General features: G+C 41.7%; 1 protein-coding gene across 1 annotated transcript; it reads right to left on the bottom strand.

The window, feature by feature from the left end:
- Positions 1-8,361: 8,361 nt before the first annotated feature.
- Positions 8,362-14,043, bottom strand: LOC115269343 (zinc finger protein Xfin-like). Its single transcript, XM_062856532.1, has 2 exons — positions 13,705-14,043; positions 8,362-10,303 (listed from the first exon to the last, which is right to left on the bottom strand). The coding sequence occupies exons 1-2, from the start codon at positions 13,855-13,857 to the stop codon at positions 8,447-8,449; spliced, it is 2,010 nt and encodes a 669-aa protein (XP_062712516.1). The 5' UTR covers positions 13,858-14,043; the 3' UTR covers positions 8,362-8,446.
- Positions 14,044-14,085: the final 42 nt, after the last annotated feature.

The following is a 14,085-nucleotide window of genomic DNA, read 5'->3' as shown; positions in this document are numbered from 1 at the left end:
TAAAGGTATCATTGACCATTAAACCCCTCCCAGAGACAATTTCTGGCTACGCCATTGCGCCTCGAATAAAGACCCTTGTGTTTGCTTAACTTCGACTGCTTACTTACTTTCAGTTCTGAGCACCCACGGTGGTGCAGAGAGTCGAATTGAAAGATCTCAGCCATCGCCTTGACCTATGGCCAGGTCAAATTTCTGTCGACTTGCTTTATTTCGTTATGAAGGCTACGCCGCCATGAGCCTCTGGGTCTGCCTCTGCTGCGATGTTCTGCTGGGTTCCAATGTAACGCGTTTCCCCTTTGATTTACACGTGTGCCGCTGTCCGATCACTTTTGCACCTTTTGAACGTCTTGTCACGCCCAAACCTGTGAACGAAAACATTTTGTACTTCGTAAAATTCAGCATATTAGTAGTTCCGTGTCAAAAATTGAGCTCAATCCATCAACGCCAGCCAAAGTTACAGCATCCCAAACTTGGCCATTTTGTATGAAAGTCGGCGTTTGTCTGATCAATTATGCACTAGGTAGGTACAGTGTAGATGTGTTGGGATTTCGTCTTGATAAACGATATGCTACCTACAATCTTTCGATCGATTTTTGTCATAGTTATCGACCCACGTTAGCGTAGATTTATTTTACGTGTAAGAACAACAAATATTAAATTTAACACCGCTAGCCATCATGGTTTCCCATAGCGAAAATCATCATGACTACAGGTCACAAGCCCTGGCAAAGTGTGGAACGTTTTGATGGCTGTGATCCCTGACCATCATGTAATCAAAATCCCAGGGATACTCAAGTGACTATACTGTTGGGTTGTGGGGGTTGCGTGTGTGGGGTGCATATATTGACAAGCATTGCTATGGATCGTTAGGGCTGAGTAGGAGCGGGGAATGGATCTACGATTGCTGAATTGCGATTATACCTACTGGTATAGTCGTGGTTTAACAGTGGTGGCGCCGCTTTTCGCTTGCGTTTGGCCTAGGTGGTTTGCTTAGGTGGTGCGGGTACTGCCCCCACTCGCATAACAGTCCCATTTGACTTTTCATCACTTTTGAGTTAACTGCACAATTCTGGGTATCCGGTCCTAAATTGGCGGGATTGGCCAGCTCGTTCCTCGAACCACTTAACCACCGGACTACTTCCGAATTATGATTTACTTTAAAGGTAATATTAACACTCGGGGGGGTTTTCTTCTGATAATGAGCACTACGCGTGTTTACTGGTTGAAAGTACGAACACTAAAGAGAACCTGCTCGGTTCGTTTATTTTCATTTATAGAATGACGGCAGTGTTCCCAGAACACCTGCGCGTCCGATTGCGCATCTATTTGCGCTTGCGTAACAATCATCGAAATCATCATTTACACTATAAAAATAATGTAGTCAAACTTGAGATACAATAGCTCTTCCTCCTTATGAAAAGATCGAACAGTAATTCAAAATAAAGGAGTAACATTTAATAATATTCGAATTCATTGTCTAATCTAGATTTCCTAATCCGTTTCGATCGCCGGGGTAGGCCAGTAGGCACTACCGATTCCGACGGAAACTTTCTTTTCCTATTCCTATGAACTCCGAATGCATCACTTGCTATTTCTCTATTACTTCTATCTGCTAATCCATCACTTTGTTCTCTATCTTCTGTATCACTGTTCCGATCTGGTAGCAGCCAGACATCGACTCCTTCCACAGGCGCTCTCTCGGGTTCGACGGTAGCCGGCATTGACCGACCAGTCTCGACCACCCGCACCGATCGTCTTGGCTGACCCGATCCATGGCCGTCCTTAACGAGCCGGATTTGTGTTGGATGCGCCGTAGTAGCCACCTCGTTTCCAACCATGATCTGTAATAAGTTTTTAGAGAACCTTTTTAAGAATGATGCTTTTATCCATTTTTCGCGTAAATGTGGAATGTTATGCTTGTACCACACCAAATCCCCTGGCATCAGTGCATCTAACTGATCAGTTTGATCGGTATTTTCATTTTGACTAGCTTTTGCTTCATCATTGGGGTTATGTGGTACAAGCATTTGCTTATAGTGTTTCTTTGGGTTAACCAAATCGATCAACATTTTTGGTGTATAAGCAAACACCTTTTCAGAAGGGAAACTACCTTCCAACGTCAAGTTATTGTTTCTATAATTAAATAAAAATAAGTTTATCTGATCTTCCAACTTCAACTCTAACATTCCTGGCTCTAAAAGAAATTTCTTGAGCACATCTTTCACCGTCCTAACAAGTCGCTCCGCCTGGCCATTACTAGCAGGATTGTACGGAGGACTGTTCAAAACCTTTATGCCTTGCTTTTGAAGAAAACTTTTGAATGTATGAGAGTTGAAAGGAGGACCATTGTCCGACACTATGACGTCCGGCAATCCAAAGCGAGCAAAAAACTCAATAAGTTTCGTCAAAACCTCTGAAGTGTTTGTACCTTTCCTCATCCATTCTACCTCCAACCATTTAGAGAAACTATCTACCATCAGCAAGAAAGTACGATGCTCAAAATGGAAAAAGTCGATGTGAACTCTGCTAAAAGGTCGCAAGGTAGGTATCCATTTTGAAGTTATGTTCTGCTTTGGAACGATTGCCATACTTGCACAGATGTCACAAGCAGCAACAAACTTTTCAATATTTGTGTTGATTCCAAACCAGTACACCGTTTGCCTTGCTAATCTTTTCATTTTGACGATACCAGCATGGTTGCCATGTAAAAGCTTTAGAATGTCGCCTTGTAATACCTGTGGTATTACAACCCTTTCTTGAAATAACAAGCATTCCTCAACGACTTCCAAATCATTCCGATTCGTAAAAATATCAACAAATTGCTTGTCTATCCTTTTAGGCCAACCATTGAGCATAAAACCCATAATTTTCTGTAAACTGGTATCCTTTTCTGTTTCTTCAGCAATAGCTGAAAAATCTATAGGCAAGTTGTCCCCAAAATTGATGCTTCTTACAAATTCTTGATCATATGCACTGGGAACTGCCACCTCCAATGGGAATCGCGAACAGAAATCCGCATTGCCCATTTTTGCGGAAGGACGGTACTGTATGTCAAAATCATACACTGATAGTTCTAAAATGTAGCGTTGTATTCTTGTCACAAATATTGAATGCCTGCCTTCTTTACCAAAAATCCCCACTAATGGTTTGTGGTCGGTAAAAACTGTAAATTTTTGACCATACAAATATTTATGGAATTTTTTAATTGTGCATACAAGTGCAAGTGCTTCTAAATGTAATATGGGGTATTTCTTCTGTGCTGCATTTAACGAAAAAGACGTGAAACAAATGGGTTTCTCAACGTCGTCCACAATATGAGCAATAATTCCACCCAAACCATAGCCAGATGCATCTGTGACTACAACAATTGGTTTCTCAGGGTCATAGAATTCAAGAAAGTTAGTTTCAAGTAACAATTTTTTAGAATTTTCAAAAGCTTCATTGCAATTACTGTCCCATACAAATTTCACGTCGTTCTTCAATAAATTGTACAAGTAATACAACTTTGAAGACAAATTGGGAATAAATTTGTTATAATAATTGATAAGTCCTAAAAAGGACTTCAATTCAGTCACATTTGTTGGAACTTTTGCTTCCCGTATTGTTGCAATTTTGCTTGAACATGGTGTTAAACCTTTATCACTTATCATATGACCCAAATACTCCAATTCAGTTACGAAAAACTTGCATTTGTCCCAGTTAATCTTGATATTTACTTTAGACAATCTATCTAAAACTTTATAAAGTTTAGCTTTGCAATCATTTAAGTCTTTTCCTGCAATAAGCACATCATCCAAATAGACGCAAACGTTGTCAATACCTTGCAATACTTGATCCATAACTTGCTGGAAAATAGATGCACTAGAGGAAGCCCCTTGCGGCAATCTATTGTAGGTAAAAAGTCCCTTGATTGTGTTAATTACCATAAATTTCCTTGATCGCTTAGATAAAGACAGTTGTGTATATGCGCCCTCCAAATCAAGAGAACAAAAAACCTTGCATCCAGCCAAACTAGCGAAAATATCCTGAGAAACAGGTAAAGGATAAGTATTTGGAATGATGAGCTTATTAATAGAAACCTTGCAGTCAATTACTAGTCGTATGTCATTATTTTTCTTCATGACAACAACTACAGGTGATGCCCACTCACTGGTTTGAATAGGAGTAATCACTTTCTCTGCTTCAAGTTTGTCCAAATATTTTAAAACTTTCTCCCTTAAACGATAAGGAACGTCGTAAGCCTTTTTAAAAATTGGCATGTCAGTTTTTAAAACCAAATCAGCTTCAAAATGTTTGATTGGCTTAGAAAAGTCCTTGACAAAAACGTCAGAAAAGTTAAGTTTAATTTCAGCTATTAGTGCTTCACTTTGATTCAATGAAATGTTGTTCAATGGCATCAAATTGCCAAAAAAGTTTCTCCAGTTGGGAAAGAATTCGTCCAACCATGGTCGACCCAGCAAAGGAATGAACTGGTAGTCACAGTCAAGCACTAAAAGCGTCAAATTAGCTGATTTACCATTATATTTAACTCTAACACCAACTTCACCAGAAACTTTTAACCTGGAACCATTTATCACAATCAATTGCTTTGAACTTTTGACTAGAGGAAGGTCAAATTTAGAAGTGAACAAATTTTTGCCCATCACTGTAACGGAAGAGCCACTGTCAACCTCCATTTGCACAGTGTTATTTTCAATAGAAACATTCAATAAACAGGGATCACTTATCTTATTAATAGAAGTAACATGCATACATTGTAAATCACCTGAATCATTGTCATCCGAATCCCAGTTACCGGATCTCCATCGGTCCAGTCGCTCGGCCAGCTGGCTCAAGCTTCCGGTGTTGCTCTCTACCTCCTGGGTTTCAACGTGGTTGACCTCGCTGTTCCTCTCGTTCTTCATCTTGTAGCACTTCCTGCGTACGTGGCCCCTGCGCTTGCAGTAGCTACAATAGCGCTGATCTACCGGCCACTGCTCGTCACCTCGCTGTACTCTGCGATTAGATGGGCCAGCAGATGAATCTCGGTGCCTGTGCTGCTGCGTTTGGGAACCTCGCTGGAATCGAACTCGGGAATCCTGTCGACGGGAATCCTCGGCCGGCCGGATTTCTGGCCGCGCACCGAGTCGGCTTTTCACCGGGCCACGGTAACTCTGGCCTAAGTCCCTCACTCGTTGAAGAACAGCTCCTCTTCCTCCAGTCACAGGATATCTATCGTTCACAAAACCTACCAAGCCGACACCATCGTTGTTCGCCAAAGCTCTAGTATGAGTCGCCGCCATTTCCCAGGTAGCGATAATCTTTTCTGCTTGAGCAAGGGTCAATTTGGCACTGTCCTCAGTGAGGAGGCGATGCTTAAGATTGTTATCCGTCAAGCCAACCAGAAGACGATCCAAAATGAGTCGGTTCTTCTGGTCGCCGAACTCGCAATGCTCAGCTTGGAGCTTCAAAGTAAAAACAAAATCGCTTGCCGTTTCACCAGGTTGTTGCAGCTTTGAGCCAAAATGGTAACGATGTAGTAGAACAGAATCAGTTCTATCAAGACGTTCCTTGAGCTTTTGAACTAGCTCATCGTAGGCAACTTCATCCAAAAGTGCCTCCGTTGGATACAGTTTTTCGGTCACGCTGAACAGGTAATCCCCGCCCAGCATGAACATCTGATCTTTCTTATCATTGTCCTGTACTTTATTCACTCGGAAATGGAACGTTAAACGACGCATCCATCCCGCAAAAGATTGGCCTTTTCGGTAGGGTTCAATATTTGGAGCCACTACATACGCCATTTTGCAAAAATCTAAGCAAAAACAATAAAAAACACTAATTTTAAAAACTTTTCAAACTTTTCACAAAAAAAATATGCAAACAAATTGAACCAGTCTAATGTATAAAACCAGATAGAAAAACAAAATGGTTACTCACCGATCGACGTCACGCTCACCGCAATTTACAGGCTAGGTAAGGATCGCCACCCGGCGGGAAGAGAAAATGAATCGTCCAACACTCAGCGGGGGGAGAAAACAAACCGTCCGCCACCCAGCGGGAAGGGAATCACCAGCCACTCGTCAGCTATAGCGAAGATCCTGCAGCACCCGAAATCAACCCGGATTGCCGCTCGCTGTGGATTTATCCTCCAAATAGAAAGAGAAAGCACTGTTAATGTTAAGTCAATACAAAATGGTTGCGTTCCACAAAAAAAATAGCAAATAAAAAGAAAACCAACAATGGTAATTGTTCTTTATGCTTTTACACGGCCTACGCCACCAAAAGCAAATGGCGTTTCACAACACCAAAATGTGCAAATTTTCACCGAAATCACTTTTTGTACACTTTTCCCTCACTTTCTGTCACTATTACCTTGCTAGGGTTGATGCTGTGCACCGGGCCTTTCTCACCCTATGATTAAATTTGCTCCGCCGCCGCCGCCGCAGCGATTTCGGATGATGGGGTCTGTTGCTCGGTGTCACCGTTCCAATGCGCCGAAAACTGTCCGCCGCTCCTGTTACCTCGTCGCCACTGCACAATTCTGAGTATCCGGTCCTAAATTGGCGGGATTGGCCAGCTCGTTCCTCGAACCACTTAACCACCGGACTACTTCCGAATTATGATTTACTTTAAAGGTAATATTAACACTCGGGGGGGTTTTCTTCTGATAATGAGCACTACGCGTGTTTACTGGTTGAAAGTACGAACACTAAAGAGAACCTGCTCGGTTCGTTTATTTTCATTTATAGAATGACGGCAGTGTTCCCAGAACACCTGCGCGTCCGATTGCGCATCTATTTGCGCTTGCGTAACAATCATCGAAATCATCATTTACACTATAAAAATAATGTAGTCAAACTTGAGATACAATATTAACGTTATGAATAGTCATCATTTTTGATGTACTTCCAAAAACAAAAATAAAAATTACGAATTTTAATGTCAATGTGTAAAAAAAATACCAAGTTATGAGCGTCCCATATCAAAAGTACCCGCATAACAGTCCCATCATGAATTTTTGTGTTACGTAACACAAAACTGAACAACTTTGTAGTGATTGTAATATTTTTTACAGTTATATATTCATGTGCAAGGCAATCTGTGAAAGTTTCGAGATGATCGAAATATTTTTCAAATTTTGGCGATTTTTCAAAGTTTTATATGGAAACAAGTTTTTAAACTTCAACTGCCGTTTTCTCAATTCCCACTTTTTGCAAATGGGACTGTTATGCGAGTGGGGGCAGGGTAGGTCTGTATGTACTTCGTACGTGCAGTGCGTACGGCTTCAGCATTGTGGTTACTTGGGTAGTGTAGGATAATTGGGTTTGGGACTGAGGAGGTCGTCATTGATTCTACCGACACCATTGAGTGCTCATTGTTGGCGGTTGAGTTGGTGACGATTTCTTCAGCTTTATAATCTCATTTATTCCACGCACAAACTTTGGGAAGAGGGACTGCTTTGTAATGCAAGAGAGGGATTTAAACTCTGCGTTACGGGTTGGGTGAGGTCATGCAGATAGAAGCAGCCCAGGTGACCGTGCGGCTCTGGTCGTGATGGATGCATGAGTGCAGTGTGTGTGGGTTGGAGTGGAAAGAGACCCTTCTCTACCCTAGATCGATTTCGGTTGTACGGGCGGGGTAGTGTTTGTCTTATTTGTGACGTGTTGTGCGTGATTTGTGGCCCGAGCTGCGTGGTTACTTGGGAAGTATTGCGCTCTGCAATCTAGATTTTGGTTTTAAGGTGAAGCTATGGCTGGGCTGTGCCTCGGATTTGTTGGGCGTAGGTCGGGAGAGCTGGTGGCGGTTTGTGCTGGAGGGTTTGCTCGATTGGTTATTCACTGGTGGTGACCAGTCGATCGACTGTTCGCGCAGCCTGTCATTTGGTTCTTGGGGTTTGTGCTCTCGAGGTTCGGGGCGTTGCTTCGTTATATCTTCACTTTAATACTAATATTCCTTGTTTGATTAACTGACTATTATGTCCAGGCGCTTAACTCATTCTATTTCATAGATTGACAGATTTAAGGGTAATGGTTCAATAGGGTGTTAGCAATCAGAGTGAATTAGAACGAGTTGGCGCCTACAATACATCAACACTAACACACATATACCAATACTTACACGCACACATGCACCTACAACTAGCTGTAAAAGACCAGTGGGCGGGACAATGGTGCCTACCCAACAGTTGTAGGTGGGGTGTTTGGCTTAGCTACATGACTTGGTCCGGCAAGCCCATAAACATTAATTGGTAGACGTATTGCCTAGTGAAAAGACAACGCAGATGGGCGAAAGCCAGGGGATGTGTTGATAATAGCAGAATAGCAGAAGAAAGACAAATATTAAATTTGTTAATAGCTACTCCACTTTCGGTTTCAACTCGAATGCTTTAACCATTAGTATTAGGTAGTTCTTTCGTTAGAGGAAACACTCGTTTCGAATTTACAACAGGTATTTATTTTCAACGTTAACGATTATGGCTTTTCGCCAGATGCCTTCTCAGTGAACCCCTGCAACTGTACGATGTGTTGCACAGTTCACACACGAACGCCTTGTACCCCAGGTGGGACGCAGCCACGTGGTCGTTCAGGTGAGACTTTTGGAAGTAGCATTTCGTGCATTCCGGACATTTGAACGCCCGCTCCTGACGATGTCTGGAACGAATGTGTTTCGAAAGATGATCCTTGCAGGCGAAGCATTGCTCACATTCCGGGCAGGGATGGCTTTTGTCTTCGCTGTGTTTGTTGCGTATGTGAGCGTTCAGATTGGAGTTGGCGGTAAACTTTTTACTGCAGTAGACACAAGAAAATGCTTTGATGTCAGTGTGTCGTTTGAGATGATATTTCAAGCCCGATATTGAGATGAACTTTTTATCGCATAAGGTGCAAAATAGACTATCGGGCAATGTGGGATCTCCGCCTAACTGCGGGTTCGATTTCAGAACGGAACCCTTTTCTTCCGATTTTGATGAACTAGCGTAAAAAGAACATTTATGTTTTTCAAAGTTACTTTTCTTTGCAAACGTACGATCACATAGCTTGCAGGTGAACACATAAGTTGTTCCTTTTTCACAAACTGTATACTCCTTGTCTTCCTGCTGCACCAATGATAGGGCTTCTTCCGCTTCCGGGATAATGTTCTCCACAAATCTGGCATTGTCTTTGAGATGTTCCCGGCGATGATCTCTATACTCAACCAGTTTTCGAAAATTGGCACCACAATCGTTGCACACCAAGCAAGCAACACCGTGCGTTTCGGCCAAATGGATTGTAAGAACAACTTGCTTCATGAAACCAGCGTCGCATTGGGGGCATTTGTATCTAAATATGACTTTGTTCGACGTCGGGCCTTCCAAATAGAAATCGTAATTGTCGATCAGGTACTCCTCACCACCTTCGATATATTTTGCCCACACTTGATCATTTTCGAAAGCTTCGTCCAAAAACTCTTCCAAGATCATCTTGTTTGGATTGAGTGTGTTTGATTTTTCAGAATTTCTCGATCGCACTAAATCGAACTGCTTTAAAAAATCTTCCTTATTTTCCTCAAGTCTCGATTTGTCCAGTTCTAGTTCTAAAGCTATATCCTTGGCAAAGAAAGGTTCGTTCAAAAGTTCCGCGTAATCTCCTTCGATCGCTTGTGGGCTTTTATGCACCTCTTGCATATGATCGTTTAGTGCCACAAGATCATCGAATGATGATCCATTCGAGCAGTGACCGCAATAGAACTCATCTTGATGAACGTTGTGTGCTGACCGCAAATGTCTGTTTAAGGTTTTCCTGAGCGGTTCAGTCTTCGTGCAACGCTTGCATCGAAATAATCGATCGACGTGATTGTTTCTTACATGCTCTAGTAATTTGACTTCATTCAAAAACCCATGATCACAAAATTTACACAGAAAATCTACGTGATACGCCAGGTGGTTTATAAAACTTGTCTTGGTTGCGAAATCGCGGAAGCACTGATCACATCGGAATGGATCGTCGTCAGTTTTGTGGCAATAGGTCAAGTGCTGGTCTAGTCCTCGCTTAGTTTTGAAAGTTTTAGTACAATGCTGGCAAAAGTAATGATGAGCACTAAGCTTCATATGTTCCAGTTTTTGATGGCGTTGTAGTGACAGATCGTCCTCAAAGGATAGATCACAGGTGTCGCATGGATGGAGCGGTTTCTGGGAACTGTTTGATTCAATGATGTTCAATGTATCAGTATCAGAAAGAGATGGTGGATCACGATGTACAGGAAGAAGCATGAACTGATACAAATCGTAGGCAGAATGTAGCTTGTCTGAACATCCGTCACATAAAGATTGTGGAGCAGTACAATTCTGTGGAATACAGAAAAGATAATATGAAAATAAAAACAAAATTGTCATTTTCAATGGTTCTTTAATATAGAAAACAGGTATAAAGTTACAAACTAGAACGCTACTACCAGTTGGTAGATATTACAGTCCTCCGGAAGCTACTACATGTAGGGTGGGGCGGGGCAAGATGGGTCACCTAAGGATGGATCACCATAACTTTGTAAATTCAAATCGTATTGGTTTGTATTCATCCGTTACTCTTTAATAACACTAGTTAGCTATGCTAAAAGTCGATAAAAAGTTCATTAAATACAAAATATGATGTTAAACAAGCAGTTTTAAAAAGTGATCGATTTTGCGCCGTGAAAAAAGTGCGGGGCAAGATGGGTCACCTTTTAAGTAATTCACATTTTCTCAACGAAAAACGTCAAAATATAAGATTTGTTCCGCATTCATATATGCTCCATATCCATACTGAGTAAACAAGAGCTACTGGTAAACATTTTATAAATTTATTTGGAATAGCGGTCCTAAGGCGACTTGAAAATCGATGTTTTCACTAAAAAAATATCATAATTTTATGTTATAATTTTGAGCGTTCATTCCGCTTGATTGAAGTCATTTATGAGATAGTCTAGCAATAAAAAATAAATAACTTTTGAATGCTCCAAAAATACGTTCAAAATTGAAGGTGACCCATCTTGCCCCGCGGCCGTTTATATGGAGATTATATGGAATGTATCGCATAAGAAAAATGCCTAAAGACCATTTTATTTTTTATTTCCAATGAGAGTGAATAATTTTTCAATCAATGCCCCAAACTTTTGTATATTCATGCTGGTCATCTAACAATATTATTAACATAATCAAAACATGAGTAATGCGCCCAAAAATGGTACTGACCCATCTTGCCCCGCCCCACCCTACGTAGATACAGTCAACCAACTTTCGGTCGTTGGGCTACGTTTAGGTGGGCTACGTTTTAACTGGGCGCCCGTTAGGTGGGCTATAGCCCAGTTAAAACGAAGTCAAACGTCACTTTTTGACGTGAAGCACGATTTGTCAAGGTTGGTAGCCCTGAATCTCTATTGTTAAAGATTATTTGACAGCTCAAAACTCAGCCCACCTAGTGAAAGTCTTTCACTAACTGGGCTAAGAGCTTAGTGCAACGAGCGAAAGTTGACTGTAATACAGTTGAATTCCTCCAAGAATGTCTTCTGGGATTCCTCCACGAATTTTCGAGACATATCTTCCAAGATTTTTCTATGAGTTCCTAACGGAATTTGTCAGGGAGTTCCTTACGAGACTTCCAGGAGTGTATTTAGAATTCCTTCGTAAATTTCTCTGGGATTTTTCCACGAGTTTTTTTTTCTGAAATTCATAGAGATCTGGGATTTCTTGTGAAATTCCTTCCGGTCGTTCTCCAGGAATTGCTTCCGGGATTTTTGCAGTCATTCGCTCCAAGATTCCTCCAAAAATTCCGTTAGGATTCCTCCAAGAATTCCTAACAAAATTGCTTCTGTAGGTTCTCCAGGAGCTCCTTCAGGGATTTCCCGAGGAATTCCTTCTGAGATTCTTCCAGTGTTCTTCTAGAAATCCTTCAGAGATTCTTTCTAGGATTTCTCTATGAATACATTCTGGAATTACTCTAGGAGTTTCAAAAGGGATTTTCAGTTGCTTTTGAATGCACTCACAGAAGGAAGCCCAGAAGTCATTATTGGAGGAAACCTTGCAGAAAATTCTGCGGGATTAGTTTACATAATTGCTAGAGAAAAAAAACATTAGGAAATTGTAGGAAGGGATTCTGCAAGGTACCCCAGTAGAAATTCTAAAAGACAATCATGAAGTTATTCCATATGGAAATTAATGGCAAACTTCTGGATAATTTGCACCAGGAACACCTGTCAGAACTTCTATATGAACATCCAGAGTTATTCCTCTGGAATTCTTGGAGAAATCTCGGAAGAAGTTCTTTGGGGATCCCGGAAAGAGATTCTGGGGGAAACGCGAAAAAAGTTCAGCATGACTGAATTTGTTAGATGATTCCAAGAGAAAAAAAATCCAGAAGAAAGCGTGGAAGGAATGGATAGCGCCACAGCAGCGTGGATAGCGTGGAGAACAAACAGGTAGCGCCACAGTAGCCTTGTGTGTTTGAAATAACTCGGCTGCTGTCACAATGTTAAAGTCCACTGGGAAACAGATCTTCATTCCTTCTATGTGGACATGGGTTTTTGCAATGGGGGTAAACAAATGTTTTCCATTAGTGCGACTCATACTTTTGACTCATACAATTTAGAGCACATACTATTCATTTGCCTGCGTAATCGGGTATTGGTTGCATATACTTTGGATGTGGTTTGGCACATGGATATTTGCCATTAAGTATGAGGCAATTTTCCTGAGTGTCCATATACGGTGGCACTTTTGTTTTCATGCGACGAAACCCAACAAACGTTGCTCCATTGATCTATTCCTGGAGAATTCTTGGAGCAATTCCTGATGGAATTCCTAAAGGAATCCCGGAGGGAATTCCTAGAAGAATCTTGGACAGCATTCCAGAATTACGGAAGAAGGTCCTGAAGATATCCCGGGAAGACTTTCTGGATAAATCCTAGAAATAAATCCCGAAGAAATCCCAGAAGGAACTTTTTGATGAACCTAGAAGTAACCTCCTAGACCAGAAGAAATTTCTTGAATTCTTGGATGAATCCCAAAAGTGACTTCTGGAGGAATGACAGAAGGAATGTCTGGAAAATTTTTAGAAGGATGAACTTCATCAAAAGAAAGCCCATGATAGCAAGCTGTTCAAATCAAAGGCTCGTGTTGTGAAGGAAGAATTCTATTTAACGACTGACAATAACGTGAGCCGTGAAATACGAAGGCGCATCATCAGTGCAAGTCGTGCCATGCCTATTACGGCCTCCACAATAAACTGCGGTCAAAAAAGATTCACCCCGCACCAAATGTACCATGTACTAGACAATAATATGACCGTTGGTCTTCTACGGACACGAGACATAGACCATGCTGGAGGAGGACCTGCTAGCACAGCTTTAGAGTTTTTGACGCGTGCTAAGGACGATTTTTGGCGGCGTGCAGGAGTACGGTGTGTGGTGGCGAAGGATTATCCACGACCTCACTGCACTACGGTGAACCCAACATCCTGAAAGTGGACTTACGGATACGGTGGGCAGGGTATGTAACCAGAATGCCGAACAACAACACTGCAAAGTTGGTGTTTGCTAATCATCCGGATGATACAAGAAGGCGTGGAGCGAAAACAGCCCGATGAACGGACCAGGTGGAGCGTGATCTGGCGAACGTTGAGCGTGACTGATTCGTCTCTGACTTTGAAATTCAATGAAGCTTTAATAACATTAGGCACTGTAGGTACTTACGTAGAAAATATCCTAATAACTTACGGTGGGTATCCGAAAAACGTCGAACATTGTGTGCAGGGGTACTAGGTATCGATAACTAGATGTGCTGCAATCCGTCACAGAATCTACCGATTTCCGGCACAATCCGCAAAAATGCTGACCGGCCGTATTATGTTCGGATGCTTCTTCCATCATCGCCACTGAATAAAAGTAACGGAACTTTGCGTAATATCACATCAATGAAAATTTAAAAAACTCGGCTGTACTACGAGCTTACGCGAATCAAAACAAACGGTATGTTGTGTACTCGGTTGTTTTATATACTTGGGTGCGAGAGTGCGAAACCTTTTCGAAGTAAATAAGGATCCGAGCACGATCGTTTTGCACTGGGCCGCGGCCGGCAGCAAATTATTTTGACATTAA

This window comes from Aedes albopictus, chromosome 3, assembly GCF_035046485.1.
Source record: "Aedes albopictus strain Foshan chromosome 3, AalbF5, whole genome shotgun sequence".
Classification (NCBI taxonomy): Eukaryota; Metazoa; Arthropoda; class Insecta; order Diptera; family Culicidae; genus Aedes; species Aedes albopictus.
This window is presented reverse-complemented; position numbering and strand designations above follow the sequence as displayed.